General features: G+C 42.7%; 6 protein-coding genes and 1 long non-coding RNA gene across 21 annotated transcripts; 4 read left to right on the top strand and 3 right to left on the bottom strand.

The window, feature by feature from the left end:
- The first annotated feature begins 1,803 nt into the window (after positions 1-1,803).
- On the top strand, positions 1,804-6,868 carry LOC135605222 (uncharacterized). 10 transcript variants are annotated; one of them, XR_010484402.1, is made up of 5 exons: positions 1,804-2,952; positions 4,668-4,790; positions 5,321-5,789; positions 6,149-6,241; positions 6,346-6,868. It is a non-coding gene; the product is annotated as an uncharacterized LOC135605222 (long non-coding RNA). The 10 variants fall into 10 exon arrangements; XR_010484395.1 differs by having other exon boundaries at positions 6,149-6,471; positions 6,543-6,868; XR_010484397.1 differs by having other exon boundaries at positions 1,804-2,115; positions 2,868-2,952; positions 5,321-6,868.
- Positions 6,869-7,102: 234 nt separating this feature from the next.
- LOC135605218 (probable membrane-associated kinase regulator 6) lies at positions 7,103-8,047 on the bottom strand. The gene has a single exon (XM_065095042.1). The coding sequence runs from the start codon at positions 8,030-8,032 to the stop codon at positions 7,307-7,309; it is 726 nt and encodes a 241-aa protein (XP_064951114.1). The 5' UTR covers positions 8,033-8,047; the 3' UTR covers positions 7,103-7,306.
- Positions 8,048-11,235: 3,188 nt separating this feature from the next.
- On the bottom strand, positions 11,236-13,400 carry LOC135605195 (brassinosteroid-responsive RING protein 1-like). Of its 2 annotated transcripts, none has more exons than XM_065095001.1 (3): positions 13,262-13,400; positions 12,584-12,716; positions 11,236-12,489 (listed from the first exon to the last, which is right to left on the bottom strand). In XM_065095001.1, the coding sequence occupies exon 3, from the start codon at positions 12,392-12,394 to the stop codon at positions 11,915-11,917; it is 480 nt and encodes a 159-aa protein (XP_064951073.1). In that variant the 5' UTR covers positions 12,395-12,489; positions 12,584-12,716; positions 13,262-13,400; the 3' UTR covers positions 11,236-11,914. The 2 variants fall into 2 exon arrangements, with proteins under 2 accessions (XP_064951073.1, XP_064951066.1); XM_065094994.1 differs by lacking the exon at positions 13,262-13,400 and adding an exon at positions 12,838-13,076.
- Positions 13,401-13,527: 127 nt separating this feature from the next.
- On the top strand, positions 13,528-15,259 carry LOC135583019 (MADS-box protein SOC1-like). Of its 3 annotated transcripts, none has more exons than XM_065095027.1 (6): positions 13,528-13,709; positions 13,909-13,987; positions 14,382-14,443; positions 14,555-14,613; positions 14,689-14,730; positions 14,926-15,259. In XM_065095027.1, exons 1-6 carry the CDS (start codon positions 13,528-13,530, stop codon positions 14,934-14,936), a joined length of 435 nt encoding a protein of 144 aa, XP_064951099.1. In that variant the 3' UTR covers positions 14,937-15,259. The 3 variants fall into 3 exon arrangements, with proteins under 3 accessions (XP_064951099.1, XP_064951084.1, XP_064951090.1); XM_065095012.1 differs by having other exon boundaries at positions 14,689-14,737; XM_065095018.1 differs by lacking the exons at positions 14,555-14,613; positions 14,689-14,730.
- Positions 15,260-16,126: 867 nt separating this feature from the next.
- On the bottom strand, positions 16,127-20,212 carry LOC135605184 (NAC domain-containing protein 14-like). Of its 2 annotated transcripts, none has more exons than XM_065094976.1 (7): positions 19,934-20,212; positions 19,408-19,688; positions 18,754-19,143; positions 18,223-18,574; positions 17,645-18,057; positions 17,419-17,513; positions 16,127-16,809 (listed from the first exon to the last, which is right to left on the bottom strand). In XM_065094976.1, the coding sequence occupies exons 1-4, from the start codon at positions 20,124-20,126 to the stop codon at positions 18,251-18,253; spliced, it is 1,188 nt and encodes a 395-aa protein (XP_064951048.1). In that variant the 5' UTR covers positions 20,127-20,212; the 3' UTR covers positions 16,127-16,809; positions 17,419-17,513; positions 17,645-18,057; positions 18,223-18,250. The 2 variants fall into 2 exon arrangements, with proteins under 2 accessions (XP_064951048.1, XP_064951055.1); XM_065094983.1 differs by having other exon boundaries at positions 19,408-19,734; positions 19,865-20,107.
- A 459-nt stretch (positions 20,213-20,671) lies between these two features.
- Positions 20,672-25,872, top strand: LOC135605178 (small ribosomal subunit protein eS17-like). Of its 2 annotated transcripts, none has more exons than XM_065094967.1 (3): positions 20,672-21,230; positions 23,053-23,124; positions 23,459-25,872. In XM_065094967.1, the coding sequence occupies exons 1-2, from the start codon at positions 20,972-20,974 to the stop codon at positions 23,121-23,123; spliced, it is 330 nt and encodes a 109-aa protein (XP_064951039.1). In that variant the 5' UTR covers positions 20,672-20,971; the 3' UTR covers position 23,124; positions 23,459-25,872. The 2 variants fall into 2 exon arrangements, with proteins under 2 accessions (XP_064951039.1, XP_064951031.1); XM_065094959.1 differs by lacking the exon at positions 23,459-25,872 and adding an exon at positions 23,197-23,379 and having other exon boundaries at positions 20,673-21,230.
- On the top strand, positions 25,210-25,970 carry LOC135605170 (uncharacterized). The gene has a single exon (XM_065094950.1). It carries the CDS (start codon positions 25,210-25,212, stop codon positions 25,651-25,653), a length of 444 nt encoding a protein of 147 aa, XP_064951022.1. The 3' UTR covers positions 25,654-25,970.
- Positions 25,971-27,959: the final 1,989 nt, after the last annotated feature.

The following is a 27,959-nucleotide window of genomic DNA, read 5'->3' as shown; positions in this document are numbered from 1 at the left end:
ACACTGTAGCTGTGGCCTAACCATGGGGATTTCAGGTCAACATTCTTCTTTCATTCCTTTGATGCAGCAAGATGTGTGCATGATAAGTCGATTGTCTGGTTCTCTACCGTCGACCAATGATTCGTGTAAGCTGGCCTAGACATCGACTTCTTAGTCGTGCAGCAATTCTAAGCTGTAAAGTAGATAAGCTTTGTCGCAGGCGGCGATGGAGAAGATGAGGGGTTCGTTGGTCTGCAATGCCAGGCATGATGTCTCGAGCATTCAGTGCTGTTCTTCCGGATCTTGTTAGCAGTTATGAGAAACGTTGTGGGACATCAGTAGTTGCCTGCCCTAGGAAGGACTTCTTCTCTTTGGCCTTCGCTCCCTTGGAAGGTTCCAAAGTAAACACTAAAGCACCTAACCATGGTTGTTTGATCTACTTGTTGTGACGACAACACGCAACAGTATAGCTCGTGAGCACTCTCATGTATCTGACTGTAAAGTGGGGTTTCTGCTCTTCTCCTCCTCCTCCTCCTAAGCTTGAAAGGACGGATGGACGAGTCGACAAGTAGAAAGCGATAGTCGTAGGGCTCACGCAATAAATAATCTTTCAAGCTTAGAAGACATCGTTACTAGCTAGTTAGGGAACTCGTACGTTTCAGTGAAGGAGCTGCATGCCATTGTCGACATCAACACAAAGCTAGCAAATGCAAAGTGACAAGACAGATTTAATGCGCTCATCTTGAATTGGTTCACTGTCAAATGAGGCAAAACCGGAACAGAGAGGAGGGAAGAATGGATCAGAAGTATCGACTCATCATGCAGTGACAGGGTTGGTGGTCCAGGACTACGCACGTGGCATGCGGACATGGCCACTGTAAACCGCCAGGACTCGGTGCAGGGGTCGAGCAGTAAACCATGGGGGGTCGGGGACCCCTAAGACGGAGATGCCGTGCGATGAGGACTGCATGGCCGTGGGAGAAGGCCATGCATCGACGTGGTCCATGCAACTGTTGGCCTGACAGTGCCGGAAGTCGGCACATCTACAGGAGCATGGCTACAGTTGCAGTCGAGCGGGTACTGAAGGCCACCGGCCACCTGTTTGAAGTTTTGCTGCTCTCGTTTCTTGGGGGGAGGGGCGGGATGGCAGCGGCTGGTGGAACGACTGCTTCCCCTAGCTTTGTTGGGTAGTAATCAGTGAGCAGTGTGTGCCCCATTTGTGCCGTATTCTTCTCCTCGAGCCGTCGCATTCCTATCCGAACAGGGCCAGAGAGGCTTAGTTGGAGCTTCCCATCGTCCTACCTTAGAGAGAGAGAGATTCATCGTAGTTTTCACGATGAGCTGCAGTGATTCATTGCTTACCACCTGAAGCAGAGTTTGTGTGGTCCGCGCAGGTTACACCCACAAACAATTGATGAGCATTCACCTCTGTGTCTCAAATCCTAAGTAACAATTATTTTGCTTTGTCTCTCTCTCTCTCTCTCTCTCTCTCTCTCTCTCTCTCTCTATATATATATATATATATATATATATATATATATATATATATAGCTAAATTTTATTTATAGAACAACTAAATTGTTCTTTTATAGAATAAGATTATCGTAAAGCAAAATTAAAGCAGAGATGCAAAAATAAATAAATAAATAAATTTATTTATTTATTTTCGATTTTTTCCGTCGATAAATCGCTCGTTTAATGGTTGTGCTTTGAGATTCACAAAAACGAAAAAAAAGGGGATCTGGTTGACATTGTGCCTTGGATTCAGAAATCAACGGTCCGGATCGAAGTTTAACCTTCATTTATTTGATGTGGCACCAGATGAGCCGAGGCGATGAGACCCTACAGAGGAGGCAGGCCGCCGCGGTGGAGCACGCCGGCCTGTCCGGCGGCCGGATCGAGTGCGCCGCCGCCGTACTTCTCCACTCCCTCGCCCTCGTCCCCCGCGCCGCCTCCGCCCCTGTTATCTCGCCGTCTGCCTCGGCTCGCCCTCGCTGCCGACCTCGGCCTCCGCCTCGTCCACGTCGATGCCAACCGCGCAGAGGAGGTGGCGTCTAGATGATGGGTGCCGCTATAAGTGGGAGGGATCAAAGTTCCCGATTTGCCTCTCCTGACCAGGATCCTAAAAATAAGCAAGTATGTCTTGTTGACCTAACGGTGGAATCATAGTCAAGGAAACAGGTGGAGTTGAGTCCAGAGCTTGATCAAAAACCTGTTGATTTGCTGAAAGATGACTTTGTTGTAGCCTTGCATGCAAGAGATAATCTAGGATTTCATGTAGCCCGACAGAGGGTTTCTGAGATGGCTGGTTCCCTTGACACAATACCTAATGCAGCAAAAAGAGATCCTGCTGCAAAAGTTCCTTGTTGCTTTTAGCAGCAAGGTACTCCATTAGAACATCCCACTAATGACCCTACTTCTGAAAGGAAAAACAAATCCAGCTTATCAACACTTATTTATCCAGGTCATACTTGGATTACAGTCTTTTTCTGCTGGTTAGTATGATTACCTTGTTTTCATTTTATTGTAGAGGAGCAGTGGCATTCTTTGGTTTCATGTTCTTAAAATGGATTAATATGGTGCAATTTTAGAACAAGAGAAAACTTGATGACTAACAAGGCTAAGCACAAACAACCAGAAACCTTAGCAACCAAAGAAAACCTTCATGATTAGAGGATTTGTAGTTAGACTGTTGTTGCTGGTGAAGAATTAGATGTATGGGAAGGCTAGGTTATGAAGTCCTATCAGCTAATGTAGTTGACTTGTGATTTTTCCTCCTTTCAAGAACTATTGCAGGTTAATGTACCCCTTGGCTTTTATTCAGTTTACCGCAAGGCTTAATTTTTTATCCTCTTTACATTATTAGATCTTGGAATTTGTATTTGCAGCCATAGTTTAGATGTATGGAACAGATGGATGCTAGAAGGTTGTGTCCTGGAACATTTAAAACTTGTCTACTGCAGAAAACCATTGGTATGTGTATATCTTCTTTCTCTTTCAAATGAGTGAAACCCACTTGTGACTTGCAGTTAAAGCATGAACTATTTCATTGGATTAACAATATGGCAATACTTTTTATTATGTCTGACTACAAATTGTGCTTGATGCTGAGATGATAGTAAAGCATGCTTTCGAAACTTAGAATCATGCATGAATGTCGTGTTGGTTTCCTGCTTATTTAGTACATCAATTGATGCCAAAACATTCAACATCTTGCCAAATGACATTTATCACACCTACAATTGAGTTCTCCTTTTTCTTGATCTTATATCTGAATCATATTTGCTTGATGCTAATGAAATTTCTTGTTCTAAATTACAATGTATTCTCATGGTACTTAGTAGCAACTTTTATTTATGATGTGTTCATGATAATTTATCAGGTGCCTGATTCATGTCCATATGTTGTTAGAAAGATCCCCATGCTATTGTATACAGGAACATCATATAGCTGGTTTTATGTTGGGTGATTTCCCTGAAAAAATCCCACTTTTTTGTTTTTTTCCTAGAATGTGTTCTCTGTTTTCATTTTTCCCAGATAGTGTCCGTATTTTCAGTAATCCTGTAAATACCCTTGCCTTCGTCACCCGTTGCCTTTGCCCCGTCGGCTTCACCCGCCCTTCCTCACTCGTCGCGTCGTCGCCTTCGCCCCATGCTCCCACTTTGAGGCCTCGCCACCTCTATGCGGCGCCCTTCCTTGCCTGTTGTGCTTGTAGGTTATGTAGGTTTACCTCACACATGCGGGTGAAAACCACGCATGACGGAGATGGAGGGGTTGTGAAGAGTCTTTGGAGGAGATGTCGCCTTGTTATGGGCGATGGCCCCGTTGAGGGCGACGACCGCACAGGCATCGCAGATTAAGGGCACGGTGGGCGAAGGGCATTGCGGGAGATAGGGACGCGACGGGAAAGGTCCTTGTGGGCATGTGCTTGGTCACGACTGGTGCTGATGTGGCGTTGGAACTCGACCACAACTGCCTTTCTAATGGAGTTCTGGCTATGATTGTCATTTTGGCCTCGGTCGGGGTTGATCGAGTTGTCGGAGGCCACGAGACCCACAGGCATTGGTCGCTGTTCGGGCACAAGTGGGCGACAATGCAACATCATTGGCGAGGGTCGTGGCGAGGTCGCCAAACTGTTGAGGAGTCATGCGCATAAGGTAGCCGTGCAGGGCAAAGGTGATGAGCGAGGAAGGGAAGGGAAGAGCATTTACGATATTATAGAAAATAGGGGCACTATATGGGAAAAACAAAAACAAGGGCACCTTTTGGGAGAAAAAAAAAAAGAGGAAGGAAGGAAGTGGGGGGGGGGGCGGGGGAGAATGATTTTCAGGGAAATGACCTTTTTATGTTTTATGCATTCCTTCTTGAAAATATATGATAAAAAAACAAATGGAAATATGTTTTATTAGTCCATGCGAGCATAAATATGCAAAGTCCTTGTTTGTAACTTAGCTGCATCTAAAGCTATCCCACATCAGGTTGTTGGGCCATTTCAGCCCCTATCCTCCCAATTATTCCTCACCAAAATGTCCATCATTCAAGCGATAAGTTATCCACAAATCAATGACAATTTACCAAAGTACCTCTAGGCTAGCACCGGTTATGATATGATGCATCTTTTTGCTTCTTGTGTATCTTTTTGCATCACATATTTTAGCGAGATTTCTTGCTGGTTTTGCATTGTGCAGGCTGTCTTGGATGTAAGCATCAAGATTCTTGCAGTGGTGGGTGAAGATGGTGTTACTAGATGTTTTGATTAACTTTTCTTTTGCAGGAACTGGTTGAAGTGAAGCCACTGATCCTTGTTTTGGGTTAGTTTTCTTTATGCACTTGTAATTTTGATCGGATTGTGCATGTAATTCATGTCAGTTAGTACCAACATTTATGTTGCCAATCATGCATTGGAATTTTCTGAAAGTCTTAGTTGTTTCAATTCCATCCTTTCCCACTGAATACTCTACAGTTCTGTATGTTGTGTTTTCTTCCAATATTATTGTTTCCCTTGCTATCCACTTCAAAGGTTACTGTACAGATTCCAATGCTAGCATAAATCTGTATCCAACCTTTTAATCCTGTTTGTATTACTAGGAACTTGATGCACTACATTGTTCCTTCTTTTAATCTTGTAATAGTTGTGATGCCTGAACTCCATGTTTGGTTTCAAATCAAACTTTGTTTCCATCATTCCAAATAGTTTACACTAGATTTTTTTCACAGAAAGCAGTTTGTCTATTGAAAGAAAGCAATTAGTAGTACAAGTTTTTACTATGAAGTAGTTTGCTTAATTTCTATGTGCATATCATGAATGTGCTGTTCAATCACTGCCCCCATTTCCTTGCAGCAGATGACGAACTCCCTCCGCTGCGTCCATGAAATGGAGCATGACCACGAGCACAGACACCGGAACGCTCAACGACACCCTCACCGTCAACCCTACCCCCACCGTAGGCTGCTCCTTGAGCGGATCAATCTGCAGCAACCCCGATATATCGCAGGAATCTGATTCAAAGAACTTGTGGCGGTAGTGCTTGTTCCACTCCATCCTCGCCGGAGATGCCTTATCAACCCCGACCATCACCTCCATCTTCCCGTTGCACTGTATGTTCTCCTCATCAATGCCTTCTTCTTCGTGGGCAGCATACACGCTTGCCGCACATCCTCTGCTGTGTTGATGAAGCTCAAGTCGCCGCCACCGCTGCCGTCGCAAGCTGATTTGTTGCCGTGAGGAGAATAGTTGAAGCCCCTGAAGGATCACAGGAGAACAGAAGGAAGCAGCTCGCATGTTGGTGAACTGGGAATTAGGTGCACAGGTAGGGAGCACATGGATCTCTGTGTTCCTGGATCACCAGGAATATAGAAGAAATCCTGTGATGTGTAGATGTTGCTTGAGGCTCATAAAGTGGTGACAAGAAGGCATCCTTCTTTTCCTCCAAGCAAAGCAACACCAGTGCGTTGTTTGCCACACAGAATACGCAGTATACAATAACACAGTGAATATAGTATTTACATGAGAATGTGTGGCATATTGCTTCCACGCTTCGCTAATGGCGCGGCGTGGTTGCAGTCACTACGTTGGATGAACACATAGGATACAGAGTGTGTGTGTGTGTGTGAGCGAGAGAGAGAGATGTGCTTCAGAAGACTGACTTGCATTGCGTGTTCGTTACAGGAGTTCACTCGCGGCTTGGCTGTCGGTCCCCCACGATCCCGAGGAGCAGGCGGAGAGGAGGACGGAAGAGCCTGGCAAAAGAACAAACACAGTGTGCGCATCATCGTCTCCTTGTTCCCTTGCTTAGCGCTCTCGCCATGTGACCTGTATGGTCCCGAGCTGACCCCGTTGCCCTCCTTCCACCTTCCTTCCTGTAGCCGGAACGATCCAGATCTCACCAAGAGCTGTCTTCATCTTTTTGTGAGGACAGACTCCATGGCCCAGCACTTGTCTGCCTTCTCCTCGCTTTCTGCATCCGCGGCCTCAAATGAAACAGTGAGTGGGTGAGTGGCTCCTTTCCCTCGCCTTCACTCCATATCCTTAAGCAAACTCACACGCTCGGTGCTCATCGAAGACAGATTGTGCATCACAAATTGACGCCTGTCGGCACACCGCGACATTGGCGTCGCGTGCTTTGGGGATAGAGTGAGCAGGCGGATGACAGCCACCGGATTGATCTCCATCTTACAGCATGAATGGGAGGAAGCTTTTGCTGTGGAATGTGTCACCGCATGGGGGCCTAAGTAGTTGTATCTCATCGAGCAGTACTGAGAAAACAGTGGATTTTTCCTGGTAATGAGACGTCCTTTGGTACTCGGATTATATTTAATTGCCATGATTAGCTACTGTAGATCACTGTAATACGAACTGATTGACATCAAGATTTGCACTTCTTGTTGACTTCTGAACAGAGTATATGATTTGAAAGGACCCAAGGCATGAATCAGATTGAGGAACACTCTTGGCTGTTCTAATTGTTTCTCTCTCTCTCTCATGCCTGTCACTGATTGCAAAAGGAGAGTTCCTATGTCAAATCGGCATTTCTTGGATCATCAGTACCTCTGATCGTTCATCATCGAGTAAAATCTTTGTTCTTTGGGTTGAGCGAGTGAGATGCTAAACAGAAAAATCGACTGACAAAAGAAACAGAAGAGGTGTTTCCTCATCACACCAAAGTATACGAGTTCTTCAAATCTACAAGATGAGACAAAAGGAGAAACATGCAGCTTTCCTCCTCCCCTGTTAGCCATGCCCTGCTGCAGGTCGTCTCTTACTTGTCTTGTTCCTGAAAGAATTCCAAAGCAGGACTTAAGATGACACTCCATTGCAGCTCTGAATTCAGACAGTTCTCGTGTCACTCGAACTTGCAATTGACTTCTTGCAGTGGAGAATCGCATCGTAGATCGAGATATCGGCGTTGCTGCGGCACCAATCTATGCTTGACAAGGCATTGCTCGTCCTCGGAGAGCTCCTCGCCGAGTCCTTGCAGCTGCCTACCGATCTCCAAGAACTCCGTCTGAAATCTTTCACCATCTTGTACAATGGCATCAGGAAGCAGAAGTACTTGCACAGGATCTTCTTGGGCGACTTGGCGCAGCTCCTGACGAGCTGCGAATGGAACTTGCCGCTCCTCGAGGCGAGGCTGCTGCTGGGCGACCATGAGCTCGCGCAGTAGGGCGAGCTCTTCGCGGAGTGGAACAGCGGCGACGAGTTGGCCGAGGCGGCTCGACTCGGCACCGCGCACGAGTACGTCGGCTGGGATTTGCCTGCCTCCCCGGCGGACGGGCTACGGAGGTGAAGCGGCAGGAGGTGGCCGTCGGAGAAGATCTGGTCGGCTTGGACCTGGGCCTGGTGGTGCGGCTTCGGGAGGCTGAAGTCGAAGTCGTGGCCGTCGTCCGTCCAACGCATGGAGATGTAGCCGGGGTCGAGCTCGATGAAGGAGCCGCCGCCGTCCTGGGTGTCGACGGAGCGGTGACTGTCACCGAGGGGCTCGGACGGCTTGACGCTCACCAGCCACCCGTAGGAGAAGCTGTCGTCGAGGCGCTGCTGCTGCGAGGACTCCATGTGAGCTGCGAGGAAGAAGGCTATGACTGTGCGACGCAAAGACGAACGGAAGGCGTGTAGATATGGAGGAGACCTGATAGATGTCGACAAAATAGATGACGTCAGACAACATCTACCCGTGATTTCTCGGTGGACATACGTTGACGTGGACGGTGGATCCTAAATAAGACTCGCACGTGAGATTAGTCACCTCAATGAAATCAACGGTGGATGCTAATAGGCCTCGCACGTGGAATCGGGCACGTCAACGGCCCGAATCGCCTCCAAGTTTACCCATTATTGATAGCAAAATTAAATGTTATTTTAATAATTTTTTATCATAATTCATATTTTTCACATTTAATCAGTCAATTTCATTACTGATAACAAAATATCACTTAACAATATATACACTGCAATTATTTATATGTAAATATTTAAATCAATTCCCTTCAAAGACCCCTTTTTTTTCTCCTACAAACTATCTCTCATTTTCAAAATTATAGGAAAGTGCTCAATCTATTTTTCTATTTAGGAAAATACTCATGTATTTTTGCTTTATTTTTCCTTCGAAAAAAGTAATATTTAGAATATAATCTGCAAATGAGAAATATGACACACTACTAAATATTTGAAAATTGAAGCACACTGCAGAGAAAAAAAGATTTTTTTGTTGTTGTTGGAGAATTCCAAGTCATTTTAGGTACTGATTGAGCTATGAGTTACACTGAGGAGACATTGATGTTAAGTAACATAAAACCATACCTTAAATGAGCTGTAAGAAAAAGTACAGGTGTTTTTATGGTGCCATCAAAGATGGGGGGTGGATTTGGGCAGTCCATTAGAGATGTGTGCAGTGCTGTCAGTGCACCCCAAACAGATGACAGCATGACATGACATCTCAAGAGACTGTCTGTGGAGATGTTTCCTTGATTGGCCAAATGATTTGGGCAACACAAGATAAGATTGAGGTGATGAGTCTCATGAATGCCACACATGAATGAATGCCAAGGAGTCACACACAGGACAAGGCTGGAATTCCATCTTCCACTCACAGCTTAACCACAGTTGGTTCAAAAACACATACCAAAACTCCACTTTCAAAACTATTTTTGATTTTTGATTCAGATCATTGTTTCATTAATATGATTATTATTTTCAATTAATTTAACAACAGTTTTTTATTAAAAAAAATATTTTATGTCCAATGATGACAAATATTATACAAAATTGTATGTCTAAATATATTTTATTTTGAATTTATGGAACTCTAACAAATAGATACTCAATGAGAGGTATAGATTATAAAGAAAAATTCTCTGGATCGGGTCTTAGATAATTATCGAAAAGTATATTAGATTAATTCAATTGCTTGACCATTGGATTTAAGATGATATGTGATGTTCATCTTTGAAGAAGCAAGATTTAGGATGCTATGATAATCTTGGAATCATCGAATTGGCTTATAACTAATCAATTATCACCATTTAAGAAACGCATATTGAGGTAAGAAAAGCTAAAAAGAAAGTTTGTGATGAACTATTTCTTTTGGCGTTCTATCAACTTGGTTTGGCTTTATTGGTATTAATTAGGCCGTATATGACGGCAGGATCACAAGGATGGCATGATCAATGCCTATCCTTCTACAAACTCAAAAAGATATGCTTTTGAGTTGCTGTCATCAACATGCTCAAAAAGATATGCTTTCAAGAAGCATATATTAGTCAGCAATCACATTGTTTCTTGGACAGAATTAACTCACAGATTGCAGCGACAGCAGAAGAGTTTACGTCCAAATTTGCAAGAGTAATCTAATTCTATGATGCTTTCTCCATCGAGATGATAAGGAATCGTACGCAAGGTTTAGTAGCTGAGCTGCCTTTTTGATGCCACCATTCAATTATATAGCTTCTAAGCATAAACCAAATGCTTCGTATGTATGCTATAAGACGCAACAAAATGCTTTGTGTTGACGAAATATTGTACCGAAGAAGAGAGGAGAAGAGAGAGTTGTGTTCTTGCTAGTTCAGCTGCAAAGAACAATGGGACATGATGCAATGTGAGAAGATGTCGAAAAGGATGGTTTCATGCGTGCGTTGACATAATAACATCACAATCAGGAGGGTTAATCGATAAAAATAGACATTAAGAAGGATTGTCTCTAATTCAACTATTTGAATGAGCTAATTAACGTCAACATCAAGTTGCCTAAAGCTTCAAGTTTTGTCCTCTCGTAGATAGGTAATGTTGGATCAACCATTTCTTCTCTAACCAAATCTACCAAACTAAAATAAGTGGATCACTAATCTTTGTCAACTTCTCTTTTGATACTAGAGTTTAGTTCTATCAAGTGAAAAATAATAAATTATTATAACCAACATATGCCTACGAGGGATCACGAGGAATTCTCCGTTTTAGATGAATCTATATGGAAATCCCTTTCGGGGTGTGCTCCAAAAAAACGTTAAGTATAGGGTAATGTTAGCACTTATAAAGCCTTGTTAAGTTTATACGATGTGAGACTAAATGTATTCATTAGTGCCCCTAATAGGGGAGTCGAGACCTCATGAGCCCACCTTTTAACACTAATTGAAAGTGATTTTCGAAGCCAATTGAGGTTCCTCCCATGTCAATCTTAATACAAATTTCAATTCTTGCTAACCTAAATATGTCAAACCTATAAAACTAAGTCGAGGGCGTTTTCGATCAATGTCTCTTCGATGATCAAGTCAATATTGGATTTAGATAATTTGGACGAGCTATTAAAAGAAATTTCTTTATGTGTGAAATGTACGTGGGGAGCACATTTCAAAGTGGGCTCCAACTATCGTTACTCCCAAAATTGACGATTATTACAGGATACAATTATATATTGTTCTTCGGCCTAACTAGGAATGTGACGTTGTGGGGCTCTAAATCTAGAACATGCATTGATGGGTCAGACTTAGTCGAGATGTAAAAGTGTCGGCCATGTTAAAACTGTGCTGCCCCATGTTGTTGATATGTCGATCATATGTCGCCTACATGGTGCCAAAGTGTCGCATAAATGTAACATCAATATTTATTTGAGATGTTTCTTTTTGAAAAAAAAACAATGAAAATATGTTCCGAAACCCAAAACTAAAATTTGAAATTATCATAAACACAGGCAGATCTTTCGATGAAGTCATTTTATTCGGTAGTCTAAGCTACTTCCGATAACTATAAGTGTCCCTAAAACAAGAAAAACAAAATCAATTCTACCCAAATACTTAATCTATTAAATTATGGATCAAATCTAATACATGTAGTTTAACTATTACTCCTTGGTTCTCTTTCCATCTTCATTTCTTACATGAATATTTTTTGTAACAAAATATTCTTTAAATCTTACATAAGCATCTCTTACAAATAGTTTATTTGGCCAGACAAAATTAGTTCCTGTAGAACAGTCATGTTCTGCCACCAATTGCCTTTGTATTGGATTAGATGTCAGAGAAGAATAAGATGTGTTCAAGGAAATCAGTGTAATGTTGCATTGGTGGCTTTGTTGACAGATTGAATTGCATAGAGATATGGAGTTGGTCCAAATTTGTGGATGATACTGTGGTAAAGAAGTTGTCTACATAGAGAGTGATTGAAAGGTGACACTGCTCGACATAACCTCATCTGACGCAGAGGTATTATGGTCTTTGGAGCTTCATGGAAGCAGAAGCATGGCGGAGTCCAAGAGCTGAGATGTTTGAGTACTGATGAGTGTAAGAGAGGAAGGACTTGAAGAAGAAAGATTTAGCTACTTTTGATGAGGTCTCTTGAATCTTCATCTTGCTCAAACCAATAGCTTTCTTTAGATCAGTGACGTGAACTCCCTGTGTAGAGATCAGCAGAGCCAAAGTGCAGAGATCACGCTATTGTATGACGCCATTACCTAAAGATGCTCTGGTCGATCGACAAGCAGTCGTCGTCGTCGTAGTAAGAATCCGTGGCGGAGGCCCAGCGCATCTCCACCGGGACGAGAGGAGCCCGGCAGAGCGGGCAGGTGCTCTGGTCGTGCTCCACCCACCGGTCCAGGCAGCCACGATGGAACACGTGGCGGCAGTTGCTTAGCCGCCGCACCTCGTCCCCGTGCTCCAGCTCGCACAAGCACACCGCGCAGCCGTCGTCGGCCTCCGGCAGTTCCTCGTACTTCACCACCGGAAGCGCCCCTCCGATGGTCAGCGTCGCCGACGCCGACTGTAACGGCTGGTTCCATCTGCTGCCGTGGCTAATGCTGCTGGAGTTGTCGGGCCAGGGGAGGACGTCGAAGACCAGGAAGAGGAGGCGTCGCAGGTGGCCCAGGAGCAAAGCTATGCGGAGGAGCGTTAATGGCACGATCAGCTCGGAGCAGCCCACCGGAAACCCCATGTCAACAAAGGACTGATAGCAGAACTCCTCCTCCTCCTCCTCCTTTAATTGAGACTCTCGACTCGTGGAACACAATCTGCTCCCAGGAAGGGAGACTGCAAAGGGACAAGATCCAGGAATCATGCTTCGGCCACTTCAATCCATCATCTAGTCGTACTCACTACATGTAAGAAAAATAGCAAGTCTCACCCTTCGTTTTGACTGCAGATTACACGAACGAAGCAAGTCCTCTTCTCTTTGCTTGTGGATAAAGATTGGCTCCCATGATCACAAGGGAGCTTTGATGGTTCCACAGTTGCCACCATAGTGGTTATTATTATGTCTACAACATAAATTGGCACCGTATTGATTATTATTTACCATAAAATTTAGATCAAGACATTACTGAATTAACATAATGAAGATTACAGTAGATATATTCAGATAATTCTTGATCAAGTTACATGATCCAAACGTGAATCCTCCTCTGGTATCATCTAATTCTTGATCGTTTATCGATATCCAACTGTGATGCCAAAAGAATAGTTTGATTGAATTAGATATAGCTAAGTATGTCTAGATGGAGACAGAAAGGGGGTTCACATGAAAGTGATCCATGGGAAGTGGTGCTTGGCGGCCCACTTTGGCCAACGAAGACGCAAACAAGAAGAAATATTCGTGAAGAGTCCTCATGGATTCGCCGCTAGCCATGCCCGGCCTATGTGAGTCGGCAAACGATGGAGCAGAAGGGAAGAAAAAGGAGACCAATAGGTAGAGAAGTCGCCGGCGCGGGAGGAGGAGGAGCCCCGCCGGTGGTTTATGGGGTGGGGGCGGGGGGGGGCGGGGGGGCGAGAGAGGGAGAGAGAGACGGATCGTACGGACGCGTACCTGCTGGCCGCCGGAGCATTTTCTCCTATCGCTGTCGTACGAGGCGCAGCAGTGGCCCCGACCGCTTACAGATGGCCAAAGACGTGCCTCCACCGCAGCGCAAACTTGGGCGGTTTCCATCTTTCTTTTAGGAAGGGACGAACCGAACGAGGAAGGTTCGAGAGAGAGCGCGAAACGCCCAACCCCCAAACCAAATCCGGTGTTTTGCCGTTTGTGGTGATCCGCTCTTGACCCTTCCCGTGTCGTTCCGTGGCTGAAGGTAGAGGATGGTGAGGGGGAAGACGCAGCTGAGGCGGATAGAGAACGCGACGAGCCGGCAGGTGACCTTCTCCAAGCGCCGCAACGGGCTGCTGAAGAAGGCCTTCGAGCTCTCGGTGCTCTGCGACGCCGAGATCGCCCTCATCATCTTCTCCGCCCGCGGCAAGTTCTACGAGTTCGCCACCTCCAGGTCCTTCCCTTCCCCGCCCCCTCTTCCTTTCTCCATGATGATGATCGTTAGGGTTTCAACCGACCCCCTCTCTCTCTGTCATGTCGTGCATAATTGTGTATATGGTTCTAATATTATTTTTGTCAGACTAAAAGTATAGCTGGCAAAGGATGAACGCTATAGAACGCATGAAAGACTTATTATTTCTTGGGTTGTGCAGAATGCAAGAAATACTTGACCGTTACAGAGGACAAGCAAAAGAACGGACCAGCGGCAGTGTCATAGAACATGATAAGCAGGTCTGCATTCCAACTCCATTTAAGGTTTTATTGCATGAAGGCACCTTAAGAGATCCTTAATTGCTCAATCCTGAAGCATTCATTCCGGTTCTTTAGCTGCTTCCCTTTCTCCCTCACTTGATTGACCTCACAAGTAAGGGAAGAAAAACATGTTCTTGAAAGGTTGCGAAGATAAGGAGAGAGAAAAAGAATGTGAAGACATCAAATTCCTCTCTAAGGTCCTTTTTTTCTTATAGTTGAGAGATTCATAAAGAAGAAGAAAAAAAGTTCAAAGGATCTTTGAATGGAATCTTGATGGGTTTTCTAATTTCAGAAAAAGAATAATAATAAAATGGTTTGTCTCATTTCAAATATTTCTTTATAATGTCCTAAAATTTAATTCTTGTAATTGAAGCCATGTAGGTATGAAGCTGCAAATATGGTCAAGAAGATGGAGCATCTTGAATCCACTATATGGTCAGTTTCAACCTTCTACTCATTCTCTTTTTTTTTTGTGTGTCATTATAATAACTAAAAATGCTTAAATTTTGCTGGGTTTGGGGTTCTAAATCCAAAAACATGATGAAGGAAAATATTAGGTGAAAAATTAGAATCATGTTCTCTTGAAGAACTGCATGAATTGGAGGGTAAGTCACCGGGCAATTTACTGTCTACTTCTAATTGAAGACATTGATAAGCTAAAGTGGATGTGTTGTTTTCAGTACCAATTAGTAGAAGAGCAGCTTGCACAGCTTCAAGAGAAGGTAGAAGGTCTCTCCAAACCCTGCCAAATAACATTTATGTTATCCTATGCAAGTATAATACAAATCTTTAACGTGAAATGGTACATCAAATCAATCGATGTAAAAGTGATTCTATCTTATCCATCGTTAAGTAAATTAAGCATTTCCATGGTTTGACCTGAGATGATAATTTTTGATGTTTGAATTGCATGCAAGCTACAATATAAGCTACCATTTGCTGCTACCAACGAAGTTGGCATACCCGGTCAACATACTGATGTCGAGACAGAGCTTTGCATTGGATGCCCCGGAAGATGAAGGAGAAACAGTGTGATTCCAATTTGATTGTGCACATATATAATGCATCTATATGTTTGATGCTGCAGAATAAGTGGTCTTACAGTTCCCTAAGAGAGACATAGGTGTAGACATATGCCTTACTTAGCTCAAGTTGGAATCAGTTCAAATAACGCAAAAGGATGAGAATTATGTTGACTAAGATTTTTGTTGGACAGGTTTAAATCAGTCTTGCCTTTGTCTTTGGTTTTAAGACTAGTTTGTAGTTGCAAACAGAACTAATATGGCTATATGCACGTTTCGTTTTGAAGAATCTTGAACAATGGAAGAAGCTTGCCAAAATTATAAGATAAATGAACATGATTGTGATCCAATGTAGCTGGGAAAATAGCTGTAGCATGCAATGATAAGGAGCAGTATAAGAATATTACTTGGTGCTTGAGAATCAAAATTTCTGGATGTGCAAGCATTTGACCCCAAGCCAATCACATCACATTGAAGTTTTTCCAATCCTGTTCTATGTAGAAAACACAATTATGCTTCACATTATGAAACCTATGTTGAGAGTTCGACAGGAGATTTTAGATATGTCCAGTAAGAACCACATCACTTTGTAATGATGATGAATACTTGCACGAGTATATAGTTGAATAATTTTTTCTCTTTTTTATTAAAATGGGTTTCTTATTAAAATATTAATTTATTATTAAAATTAAATATTAATTAGAATAATAAATTAATCATAAATTAAAATATTAAATTTTTACATGTAAAACCTAATATAAGAAAAATCACGAGATCGTAGTCCACTTCAAACCTTCACTATCACCAATAATGATAATATATTTATAATAAATTTTGTCTAAAATAATATTAATAATATAAATCTTGATTCAATAATAATATATCATCGTTATCGTATATGAATTTTATCAAAGAAAAAATTTAGATTTCACCAAATGAATATATCAAAAAAATATCTAAGAAAAGATAAATCGTAAATTGATACCATTAGTATTGTAAAGTTTATTGCAAGAATTCTTCGTATAAAATAAAATTTAGGTCAAAGTCGAGGAAGCTTAGCCGCCCACTTCTCACGCTGCGTGCGAACTTTTTTTTTTAATAATTGATTAGATTTAAGCTCAATGCCCTTATTGTCCGGTACAATCCCACCTATGGGCCGGACTAAAAAAAAAACAAAGACTTGCCTGTTTCTGACCTATACAACACCATGGTACAAGATGATACAACCATCAAATGTGCCATCACGATAAGGTAGTGTGCAGTGCAGGTGGTTAAAGTAAACCCATGCAGAATTAGTAACTACTGTGTAGTAGAGCACACCTCGGAGAGTCGAGTGCTTCGACATCAGTACCAAGAAGCCACCTCTGATGTGTATCTACAGAGTCTCTGCTTCTTTTCATTTGGTCAGATACCTTCATCCTTCACAGCCAGAAATAGCTTCAAAGTAGCTCCCTGGATGGGCTGCTGAACTCTCTGTTGCGGAGCTGTAAACTTTACATGTTCCAAGACTGAAAATTTTGCAAAGACCAAGAGTTGATTCTGTTCTCAGGAGCTCAGGCACCTGATTGTAATCCAAGGAATAATAAAAGAAGTACTGCTGATAGAATCAATGTGATTGTAATAGTCGAGTATGTCTAGCTCTAATTGCCATTGCATCAGTAGACTGGCTGCTGATTTTATCCTCATTCTTATGTCTCCATCTTGTTCTCAACATCAACTCGGGTTTGGAATCTTAGATCTCAGGAGAAGAGGACCTTAGCTCAGTAGAATTTGTATTATCTGCATGAGAATCAACAGTGATCAGCAAAGTAGTTGATTGTGCCACAAATTCAGTCAGCTCAGTTATCATGTTCACATCACCTCGACCAACTCAAGATGAGTTATACCCAATATACCCTTGGAACTAATCAATTGCTCAGGAAGGTCATTTAAGGCTTGGTTCATAGGTCAGAGTGATACACATTCTCTGGAATATTATTAGGAAAAATTTTGATGTGCAACACATGGAAAGAGGGTAATCTCAGAATGACCCCTAGAAATATCGAGATGAAATTTATCCCCCCTCGAAAACCAAAAGCAGTCTATCTTTTTCAGGGATATACATATAATATATGTATGAAAGTTAGATACATGAAAAGGACTGTTTGCTGTTTCTTTTCAATTTCTAATTGGCATAAACTATTTGGACTATAACCTGCCATTTTCAACATGTGCAAGGGGCACAAATGGAACTTACACCCATACGGTTTCGAAGAATTAGGATAATACAAAGCAAATAAAAAAGCAGAAAATACTAAAATCGAGGCATATCCATCGTGAGCTCTAGTAATCGGTAAAAACTTCAGTGATCAAAATATTCTAGTTTCAGCATGGTTTGCGGCTTATTACCACGAGAAGGGATGTCCTCAGTACTGATACTGGCAGTAAGATCAGAAGCTGATTTTTTTTCATCAAATTGGTGCTCCGAGTGAATGTTTTCTAACCTGTAACACTTTTCAAGGTTAGCCACTTCAGATTAAACATTTCATTAGGCCAATATGATCAACAACAACAATTGTTATAATATTGACTTAAGATTCAACATTAGCTCAATGTTATCATTTCTGAAAATTACCAAATAAAGCTTCAAACCTCAGTCAGGAACACTGTTTTGACCATATCATCAATCGTACTGCTTACTGCATGATCAGTTCTGGGGACAGAGCCATCGTGAATGAGCTTTTGTAAACGTAACAGGTTCCTTGACAAGCCTGGCTGTTCAATCAAGTTATCAGAGCCTGACAAATTCTTGCAAGCTCCGACATGGATTCCAGCTCTGTCAGAGTTGCCCATATTGGTTTTTTCTTGATTCGTTGCAGCAGAGACCATTGAGCAAACATTTAGGCTCGAATTCTGATTGGGAAACACAGAAAACTGACTCATGTCTTGTTTCTTAGGAACAATATAACTGTTCTTCCGCAAAGAATTGCTTGAACAAATGGGCAGACTGTTGGTTCCTCCAGAAAACACCATGTTCCTCTAAGGTACCTAGCAAATAAGAAAAATTAGAATTTTACAACTTCTCTAACTAAAATTGCTTTATCATATATGTTCATGCAATTGAACAGATTTTAGGAACTTGCAAAGGCAACAAAGAAAAGTCACAGAAATGGTGCTCCTAAAATATTTCCTTTTAAGAAAAGAAAATCTCACCTCAAAAACGGTAGCTTCAGGTTCTTTATCAGAGTGGTGAATCCCAGGGGGAATCATTCCTGGTCACACAGATCTGATTATCTGGTTCAAACTCAGTTAGGAAACCTCTTGGGGCATTTGATACCTCAGGGGAACATTCCTCTGGATCACAAAGCATTGCATTTAAAAACTCAGTGACAGAATCCTGTCCAATGTTGTCAAATTGACTAAGCTCCTGCAGACATTCATGATGAAGAGCATCAAATGAGTTCCCCGTGAAAGATAGTAGTGTGGAACTCAGACGGTAATCATCAGGGCCAAGCGTGTCATACTCTGGGCCAAAGTATTGTGCTAAATAATCCAGAAAAGCATCCTGAATTCCATATACAAGAAAAAGACTGAGGAAAGTTTATATTCGCCTGACTGAAGTATAATTATAACGAATGGGTAATTTAGGATGGCAAAATTTCTCATCTTAAGCCATAATAAATTTAGAGATATATAAGCAAGTCTACAGATTAGGATGAACTGATCATGTTCACAATAACTTACCTCAGATCCCAAAACAGTTCCATGATTAGCGGCATCCGAAACAATAGTCTCATTGCAGTGAGACTCTTCTGGCTTTAAAGGATAGCTTCTTGTGATATCAGTCTTATCTGCTGCCAGCCCATTAACACCTGATGGTTGCACATTAGTTTTCAGAGGCAAAGGCTGTAAAATCTCTTGCAAATCAGATTCCAAATCTTTTTGGTTCAATGGTGTCACAACTTCCTCTGTAGCCTCTACTCCATGTAGTGTCTCTCCTGGTGAAGGTGTTGCTGGAGCAAACAAGCCACTACTCTCCATCTCATCAACATTTCTTTGGGTGAAATCATCATTATAAAAAATTGGGGTCTTCTCTTCAGACTTCCTGAATAAACGACAGAGAACAAAGCCACCCTGCACAAGATTGAGAAGAACAGAATGTAACGAGAGTACAAGCATAAAAAGAATACAAAGATACCAGATAGAAATAGAGGTAGAGAATAAAAATTTCAAGAAACTAATAATTACATGAAAATTAACTTAGGAAACAAAATTCAGAAAGCAATCATAATTGTTGCTTATCAATGCAAGAAACTGTAATAGTGCAATAATACCTATCCCCACAATAAAAAGGGAAAAGTTGTAGATAAAACGAAAAGAAACAAAGAAGCTACTCACCTGCTCACCAGAGACAGACTCAGACTCGAGTGTGCGATACTCGTGCATGATCCAGTTAGTGCGAACGCCCTTGGGAGCACGGCCAAGGTGGAAGACAAGGGTCTTCTTCATGCCTATAATTGCAGGACAAGCTGACCCGGACTTGATCATCCGATCCTTCCCCGTGGGTTTCCAATACCCAGCCTCAGTAGCCCGGTTGGAACGGTTGCTGTTCGGATACTTCTTGTCCTTCGGTGCGAAGAAGAACCACTCCGAATCGACTGATTTGGTCAATGATTTATCTGCCCGGGCACAGGAACCACCACAGACAATCATCAAGAGTCCAACCTTTACACACAAACAGTGTAGTGACGCCAGCGCGGAATCCGAAATCAAACATTGGGGACAAAACAGCAAGGAGACATCAAATTCCGAACAAATTTTCGAGTAAGAAAAACAGGGGAAACAGAACACGGACCACAGACGCAAACAAAGGTAAAGCTTCCGCAGCAAGACATGAATTGAGGGCGGGGGAATGGAAGATCACCGGGAAGATCACACGGCTCGTATTTGCAGACATCTATCTCGGGGATGACCTCGACCTCCGACTTGATCCTGCCGCTAATTTTGCCCTTGAGGTAGTGGTTCACCAGCTCCACGTCCGTCGGACGGAACCGGAAGCCCAAGGGCAGCGATTTCGGGGAGAGAACGACCATCCCACCCCTCCAATCCTCTTCCATCCCTAGTCACCAGGCAAGTGCGACGGGTGCTTCTGTAGTACACGAATCCGATCATGTGGAGAGTAGAGAGGTAGGAGTGATCGAAATCTCCATAAAACGAAGGCGTTCTCACATGCGACCCGGCCACTAAGAATAAGACAATAATGCCCGTCCGTAGAGCTAAATGCGTTTCGTGAATGGAGTGCAAAGGTGAGGAATGTTTAGTCTTTTCGCAAGTGCAAAACGAGGGTTCGCAGAAGGCGGGAAGGTGTGGACGCGTTGAGGAACGCTTGCTGTCCGTTGGATGAAGATCGCACGGCAGATCTCCCCCGGTCTTGGGCTTTGCTTGCGCTCGAAGGACCTGTGGGAGACGAGTGCAACCCGATGCCACGCCCATCTTGTTACTAAACGAACATCACCCTTGTTTCGTACCTACTTCATGATTGCATGTTTACGTCCGCAACAGCAGTGGGTCATTGTCGAGTATTTTCCAAACGGGTATGAAATCAGGGCGGCAAGTTTGCTTCTGGTCTACCGTCACCCATTTGTCCACGCGTTCGTGAATGGGAGATACGAGGGAGTCCTATCCGTAAGACTCAGCATTCCGACTCATCCAACGTGTGCAGGCGATCGCCCAACCCTCGCAAACGCCGTCACAACCCTAACTTGAAGTTTCGATCGTAATTGTGCCGGCTGCTACGCCCCCACCGGAGAAGAGAGCGCCGACACCGAGATGGGCCGCGTCCGGACGGAGACGGTGGAGAAGTCCTCCCGCCAGGTGATCGAGCGGCACTACTCGCTCATCACCATCGACTTCCACACCAACTAGAAGATCCTCGAGGAGATCCCTTCATCCCGTCGAAGCGATGCCGCAACAAGATCGCCGGATTCAGCGTGGCCCTGTCCGCGGCATCTCCCTCAAGCTCCAGCAGGAGGAGCGCGAGCGCCGGATTGACTTCGACCCCGACGAGTCCGCCATCAGGGTCGAATACATCGAGGTCGACAAGGAGACCTTCGACATGCTCGACCCCTCGTCAAGGTCGGCCTCCCCGACGTCGAGAAGCAGGCCAACGCCCTCGCCCCGGCGGTGGCTATGGTCGCAGGCTCCGAGATTGCTTTGTCTCTGTGAGCTCCCTCGTTCTTCTCCTTTCCTTTGATCTGGATATTAGAATGTTGGAATTTTTGCGTGAAATAGTTTGATTGTAGCTTCATGTGCTCTGTTTAATCCCTTGCTAGACTTGGATGTAGCATTTAACTTGGAATATTAAATATCTGGTAATCTTTGAAGCTCTACATTTTGCTGAGTAATTCTTATCTTCGTCCTAGCGAATTATATTGGTGTTGTTCATACTAGTCATATATATTGCATTTAAGATAAATTTGTACCTTACTCTGAGACAATGAAAGAGATAGGCAAATAGTGAACCTTGCAGAAAATCTTGATTCTTTCATGTGTTGAATTTGTGTAGAACTTTTACTTTGCAAATTCCATGGATTGACACAGAAATGTCATTGCAACAACAAAAATTACATGTTTAAAGCTGCTTTGTGGTGCTCCTCGTTTTGCTGTTCGATTTACCTCATGCACAAATGCAATGTTTTCATCTGAATTCACACTAAACACCTTAGTGTGACTTGCGGAATGTAATTTCTCTTTATTAATATAGCAGGCATCAACTTACAAGAATTATTACTTGTACTTGGTGCTAAGGCTATTACCTATTAGCATTCAAAGTATTGCTTCATAATCATTTTGCTCATCAGCCATACTTCTTACCACTCCAAACCTTCTTTGGTGCTTCCCTTGCTCTTATCTTCTTCTCTTTTCTTGTCCTTCTTGTTATTCTCTTTCTTCTTCTCATACCTCTCTTGATCATCACCATCGCCAACCTTCTCAACATACTCTGATATGACCACATGAATGCCGGGGTCCTCAGCCGTGCAGCTCCCGCGAAGAAGAAATGAGTTGTTCACAGCCTGATAGTTGTTATTGGTGTAGGTGCATATGATGTCGTCGTCATCATACATCATGCCATCGGTGTCCATCAGTTGATCCATGTTTGCCTTCATGGTTGCGCCCTTGTTGTCACCGGCTAGTGTGATGATCCTGAAGCCATGGTCGGCATCACCAGCCTCTTGGCTCTTCATGCTAGAGTGTTGCATGCAACTGCTGGTGCTTACCGTTACTACTGTTGGCGGCAAGCACAATGATTAACTTGGTTGGCTGTGGAAGGAAATAGACAAAGAAGTGAGTCATTTTATAGAGGTTTGTAGGAATGGGAAGAGTTCTTATCTTGGAGCAAGTATCATAGGATCGCATTGTGCCCAAGGAATGAACTAAAAGATTCCAGACATATGAGTAGGGGAAAAGAAAATTTTGGATTGGTGCATGCAAGACATCTTTTATTTTCTTAAATTCTTGAGTTTACTTGCTACTGAAGTGACTCAATTTTTAGGTGGTCACATGGGCCAAACATTTGAAATAATAGTGAATAGAAAGAGGCTTGTAGAGGTGAGTCCTTTTTATAGAGTTATGTAGGAATGGAAAGCGTTCTTAGCTTAAGACAGGTATTATAGGATCGCATTGTTCCCAAGGAATGAACTAATAGATTCCAGACGTGTGGGGGAAAAGAGATTTTTGATTGATACATGTAGGACATCTTTTATTTTCTTAAATTCTTGGGTTTACTTGTAGCTAAAGTGACTCAATCTCAAGGTGGTCACATGAGCCAAACATTTGAAGTAATAGTGAAGTAATTAGATGATTTGCTAGTAACAAATAGACAAATCCTTTTGAAGTAATGTATCTCTTCCTAACAAAAAGGCCAATGTTTAAGCTTAATTTGCATAAGCATGTATGTGCTTTAGTTTGTAGAGGTGCTTTACAAAATCATCATAACTTGAGACATTGACACATAAAAGCTCTAACTTGCAGATTGACTTGTAGGTATAGCAAATCATGATCAGTACTTTGTCATGAGGTGTGGAGAGGAGGAGAGCTTGTCTTACGGTTTTTAAGGTACAAAATGTTTCGCATTGTTATCACTTGAAAATGTAAAGATCATGCTAATCATTTAACAATCTCATGTAGAGGATCTTCTTGGTGAAACAATGGTCAAGGTATCTGAAGCTTGTCTTCATCGAAAGACACCCTTGTTCATTAGAAATGTTGAAGTTTGTGATGAACGATAGAACTTAAAAAAAAAACAAGTTTGTAAATACCTGTGGTTATTCCATGCTTTGATACTTCTGTTAATCAAAATCATTCAAGGAACTGCCCTGTTTTATTTTGGTTATTATTGAACGAGAAAAGCCACAATATACTTTTGTTACACCGATAACCTTGCCTGCAGCGAGAATCCATCGAATGGCAAGGGGTTTGGGAAATCTTCATTGGAGTGACCAGAGACTATGTGCAAAGAGAAAGACACAAGATCTGGACAAGGCAATGTTTCCATTCACCAACCATGATTTTTTTGTGGTTTATTTGTTTTGGGTTTTTTTTTCTGTTTTAATAATTTGTTGCTCTCTTATCTAGTGAACTTTCATTATACCTTTTTTTTTGGGAAAAAACATTATTTGATTTCCTTCTTGTTCTTCATGTCAAATGATAAAACCTTATGAAGGTTTTTCATCTCCCTTAATTGATTTCTGAAGCATAATTTTAGTGAATTTTCATTGTACATTTTTTGGAAAAAAAAAAGATTTGATTTCCTTCTTGTTCTTCATGTCAAAGGAGATAACCTTATGAAGGTTTTTCATCTTCCTTGATTGATTTCTGATTTGATTTCCTTCTTGTTCTTCATGTCACATGAGAAAACCTTATGAAGGTTTTTCATCTCCCTTAATTGTTTTCTGAAGCATATTTTTGGGATGACTGCCTTAAACCACATTAAACTTATCATGCTATATGACATTCTGAAATTAATGAGCTGATGTGATTAATCTCATGGCATCTGTTATCTGATTAATTTATGGATGTCCTGCTTTTTTGGAGGGTGATCTTGTCAATTCATTGCCACGGTTGGCGGTGGTGCCACCGCTCGCCAAGCACCTATCTGCCCGTCTCCGTCACCCAAACGTGGTATCGTCATCTTACTCGTGGATCTCCCATGATCGTTGATCTCTAAGCCTATCGCCATCATCGCGCGTGCGCTCTCCGCCCTCCAGACGCTCGTTTCTCCCCCTACCACGTGCCCCGTTCGATCTTTCAGTCCTAAATGACCGTCTTAACCCTCTTCTGAATACTTTATTTCTTCATGTGCCCCTGCGCACTTTTATGCGTGGGAAGTCGACCTCGTCAACCCTGCGGGTCCCATCGGTTCTTTCAAACCAGCTCCTCCATTCTCATACGGGTACGTTGGGGGGTAAGTCAAAGCCGGGGAACAATAGAAGATTCCTTATTTTGTCCTCCAATGGCTGCCACACCGAGTTGGGGTTTGTTTTTCTCTTGGTACGTAGTTGCCCCTGCATGTCATGCTTAATTACGACGAACTCCCTCTGCCCCCTCGACCGCCGATTCACACCTGTTAATGGTTCTGGAACGACCCGTTCCGAACCAAATTAAATCCAATCGAAGGGTGATTTGATGGGATTTCAAAGTGAGAAGCTGTATAATATTGAATCGATTTGGATCGAACGTTGTCGAACTCAAGTCATAGGAGCTAACAAATCACCGAGTTCAATTGGCAGGACAGGTCGGTCATTTCGACGAGACCGACGATGGCAGACTCGTATTTGTCTCAAGTTCCAGGGGCATTCATTATTTGATCTCTATTATATACATCCCTCGACCTCACCAGGGCTTCTCTTCTCCCTTCAAATCATCTTCTTCATCCTCCTGCGTTTCCCTATCTCCTTTCGCGCTTCCTTTGCTTGGCCCCCCTCCGCCGCGCCACGGCCGCCGCTCGCCGTTATACCGGCGTGGTTCGCCGGATTCCTGGGGTCACGTAACGTCCCCGCTGTGGATCTTATCCTTTTGTTCTTCTTTTACCGTTTTGCCCCCTCACCTCTTTTTTTTCCTTTTAATCTGATCCCTCTCCGGCCTTCTTTTTGTTCGCTTGCGGATTCGATGCCCTCTTGCTGACGTGGCGAAACTGAAATCATGTCGACTCACTTGCGGGCGGGAGAGGCAGCAGCTGGCGCGTTGAGGAAGCGGAAGGATCGGGAACCGTCCGACTCCCCTCGGGCGCGGTCCCCCGCTGGGCCGGATCCGGTTCAGCCCGCGCTGGCCCGCGACAACCGGCTCTTGGCTGGGTGCCTGGCGAACGAGTTCCTCACCAAAGGAACCCTCTTCGGGAAACGGTGGGAGCCGAACGGGTCCGAGCCGGATAACAAGATGGCTAACGCGGTCTGCCCTGGTTCAGCGGATAGCGACCCGGACAAGGACAGGGCGAACCCGGTTCGATCGGGGAGCACGACCGCGGAGCCAGCGCGGTCCAAGCCGCCCATCGCGTACGCGGAGGTGTCGTACTTGCTGAAGGCGGACGGGGCCCGCATTCAGGGCGTGGTCAACCCCACCCAACTCGCCCGCTGGCTCCAGATGTAAGGTGGCGTGACCCGCGTGGCAGCGCACGCAGCTGTTGCTCACTGCTGCATGCATGAGGCTGGAAGAGTCGGTGACTGATGCTGGAGGTGATGAATCTGATCACAAAAAGGAAGGCGTGCAAATGATTCTTCTTCTGCATTGTGTTTTCTCCTTTCAATTTTTAGCCTCATGGATGTTTTCCGAGTCAACAGTAAGGATTTGGCGTTGTTTTTTGCTTTAGGTTCTTCTCGTTGAGCTGCTGTTCTCTGCTGAAAGATGTGTTCTTGAGTGACACTGAATGAATACGAGTTTGCAAGCCAAACACAAGTCTCATATTACATCTGGCTGTTCAAGAAGAACAAGTAGTGATCTCATGATCTGTGTTGTCATGTGTTGTGTGGCTTTATAGTGTTCTTTCTTGTTTGGGATGAACCCATCTGTCATCCAAAAAAATGCTTATATTTGGTGGCTGAACATGTGAAATATGAAATCTCCATGTAGCTTACAACAAATGAAACCACAAATTTCACTGCCAAAACCTCTTTGTTAACATTTACTTTCTCCAACAAAAGTGATCTCAATCTTAAAAATTTACTATTGGTTTTGTGTTTTTTGGAACAAAATTGCATTGTCTGTGATTGAAAATGCGTTGGCCTCATCAATTACTTTCTTTTCCTTTAATCAGCTAAGTATTATCCATCGTTAAACAGCCGACACATATTGATGGATAATGTTTGGCCACGATTCAGATCAATGCAATTAGATCAACTATCATTATCATGATAATGATGTGTTGAAGTGTACTTGAACTGTCATAGTACTATTTTTTTCTAAAAAATTAATTTATTAGGGAAAAAAGCTCGTCCTTTTTTGCTTAAAGTGCAAACAAGTGAACTCGAATGTACTGTAAAAGATAATGATGCAAGCCAAAGATCAAAAAGTGTTGTTTGATTCTTGCAAGTCTAATGGCATAGTATTACAATAAGATTAGTTGAATTATCACTTTTCTAAGAAACTTGATCGATCTGAGAGAGTACAATCTAATGTATGTTCATTTCCTAGAGATGCATGACCTCCACTCTCTCTCTCTCTCTCTCTCTCTCTCTCTCTCTCTCTCACTCATTCACTCTCACAATGGAATGCGACATAAAGGGGAAAAAAAGGGGTCAACTTTGATGGGCAATTGTTGATTTCATGATAGATTTGAAACTGCAAGATCCTATCTCGAGACATCCATTAATCACTCGGTCTTGGTGAGAATTGATTCGAATGGACTTAGATGAGTCTGCTGTCAAGAGCTCATATTTAAGTGTTTTAGATCAATATTTTAATTCAAATAAATTAATGAGTAAGTTATCCCATGAGATCGGATCATGACGTATCCATTACATTATGCAACACAAACAAGCATGATATGAAATCCTAATCAAGTAGTATTCTATTCATCAAACAAGTAATTGTGGTGTCTCAAATCATATCTGAAGCAACAAGTCTTCATGGCCACAAGTGGTAATATGCATTAACTTGGAAGACCTCTAAAGCAACCTTCCTTTGTCACATATGTTTCTAGGCTAAATGAGAACCCCCTTTCTTTAATGGTCACCAACAATACATTAACTTGGAAGGCCTCTAACTATTTGATCACCTTTGTAAACTATAAAATGGTTTCTCTTGTTTAAGATCTTCATGAATATAACTAGTCAAATATATATATATAAATATAATGTTTTTGTTGATCAACTTCTCTTCCACCTACTCTCTTCTGCTATGAGAGTAGGGGATGACTCCTTTTTGAACATTAGTTTCTGATTCTATACCTTTTGTGTCATAGTCTTGTTGATTCTTGCTGCTCTCTCTCTCTCTCTCTCTCTCTCTCTCTTCATATTTTCACTTTTTCTTTTAAGGGAGTTTTGTTTTTTTTATTTCTTTATGATTGATGATTGATGGAACACTCAGATTGTGCAGGACTATACTCTACCAAATAGATCATGTTGGCTCTCAGACATAATCTTGATCTAAATTTGAGTTTGAGTGGTTGCTGGAATGCTGGTCACCATATCTTAAACTTGACCTATTAAACAGATCAGCGGAGTTAATATTGTAATGACATGAGCTCTTTGACTTCATCCACTGCAAAAAGAGAGATAGATCATGGCAGGATCCAGTGAGGTAAGACCAAACCTAAGTTACAAGGTAGTAAAATCCCCATGTACTTATCATGTAGAGCAAACATAGGATTCCTTTCTAAGGACACCTCTGGATGGTCTGTCTGTAGGAGTCGTTGAAAAGCTCACAGTGCAATGTTTCAGAATCTCCAAAAACATAAA

Source organism: Musa acuminata, chromosome BXJ1-2, assembly GCF_036884655.1.
Source record: "Musa acuminata AAA Group cultivar baxijiao chromosome BXJ1-2, Cavendish_Baxijiao_AAA, whole genome shotgun sequence".
Lineage (NCBI taxonomy): Eukaryota > Viridiplantae > Streptophyta > Magnoliopsida > Zingiberales > Musaceae > Musa > Musa acuminata.
This window is presented reverse-complemented; position numbering and strand designations above follow the sequence as displayed.

Bases quoted from the DNA above. Each gene is read 5' to 3' on its own strand.
- LOC135583019 (XM_065095012.1), top strand. From the start codon at position 13,528: ATGGTGAGGGGGAAGACGCAGCTGAGGCGGATAGAGAACGCGACGAGC. The intron at 14,444-14,554 runs GTCAGTTTCAAC...AACATGATGAAG, and splicing joins CATCTTGAATCCACTATATG to GAAAATATTAGGTGAAAAAT. The intron at 14,738-14,925 runs GTCTCTCCAAAC...ATTGCATGCAAG, and splicing joins GCTTCAAGAGAAGGTAGAAG to CTACAATATAAGCTACCATT.
- LOC135605218 (XM_065095042.1), bottom strand. From the start codon at position 8,032: ATGGAGTCCTCGCAGCAGCAGCGCCTCGACGACAGCTTCTCCTACGGG.
- LOC135605195 (XM_065095001.1), bottom strand. From the start codon at position 12,394: ATGGGGTTTCCGGTGGGCTGCTCCGAGCTGATCGTGCCATTAACGCTC.
- LOC135605170 (XM_065094950.1), top strand. From the start codon at position 25,210: ATGTCGACTCACTTGCGGGCGGGAGAGGCAGCAGCTGGCGCGTTGAGG.
- LOC135605184 (XM_065094976.1), bottom strand. From the start codon at position 20,126: ATGGAAGAGGATTGGAGGGGTGGGATGGTCGTTCTCTCCCCGAAATCG. The intron at 19,689-19,933 runs GTGATCTTCCAT...GTGCCCGGGCAG, and splicing joins CGAGCCGTGTGATCTTCCCG to ATAAATCATTGACCAAATCA. The intron at 19,144-19,407 runs GTGAGTAGCTTC...AATCTTGTGCAG, and splicing joins AGTCTGTCTCTGGTGAGCAG to GGTGGCTTTGTTCTCTGTCG.
- LOC135605178 (XM_065094967.1), top strand. From the start codon at position 20,972: ATGCCGCAACAAGATCGCCGGATTCAGCGTGGCCCTGTCCGCGGCATC. The intron at 21,231-23,052 runs GTGAGCTCCCTC...ATTGACTTGTAG, and splicing joins TCCGAGATTGCTTTGTCTCT to GTATAGCAAATCATGATCAG.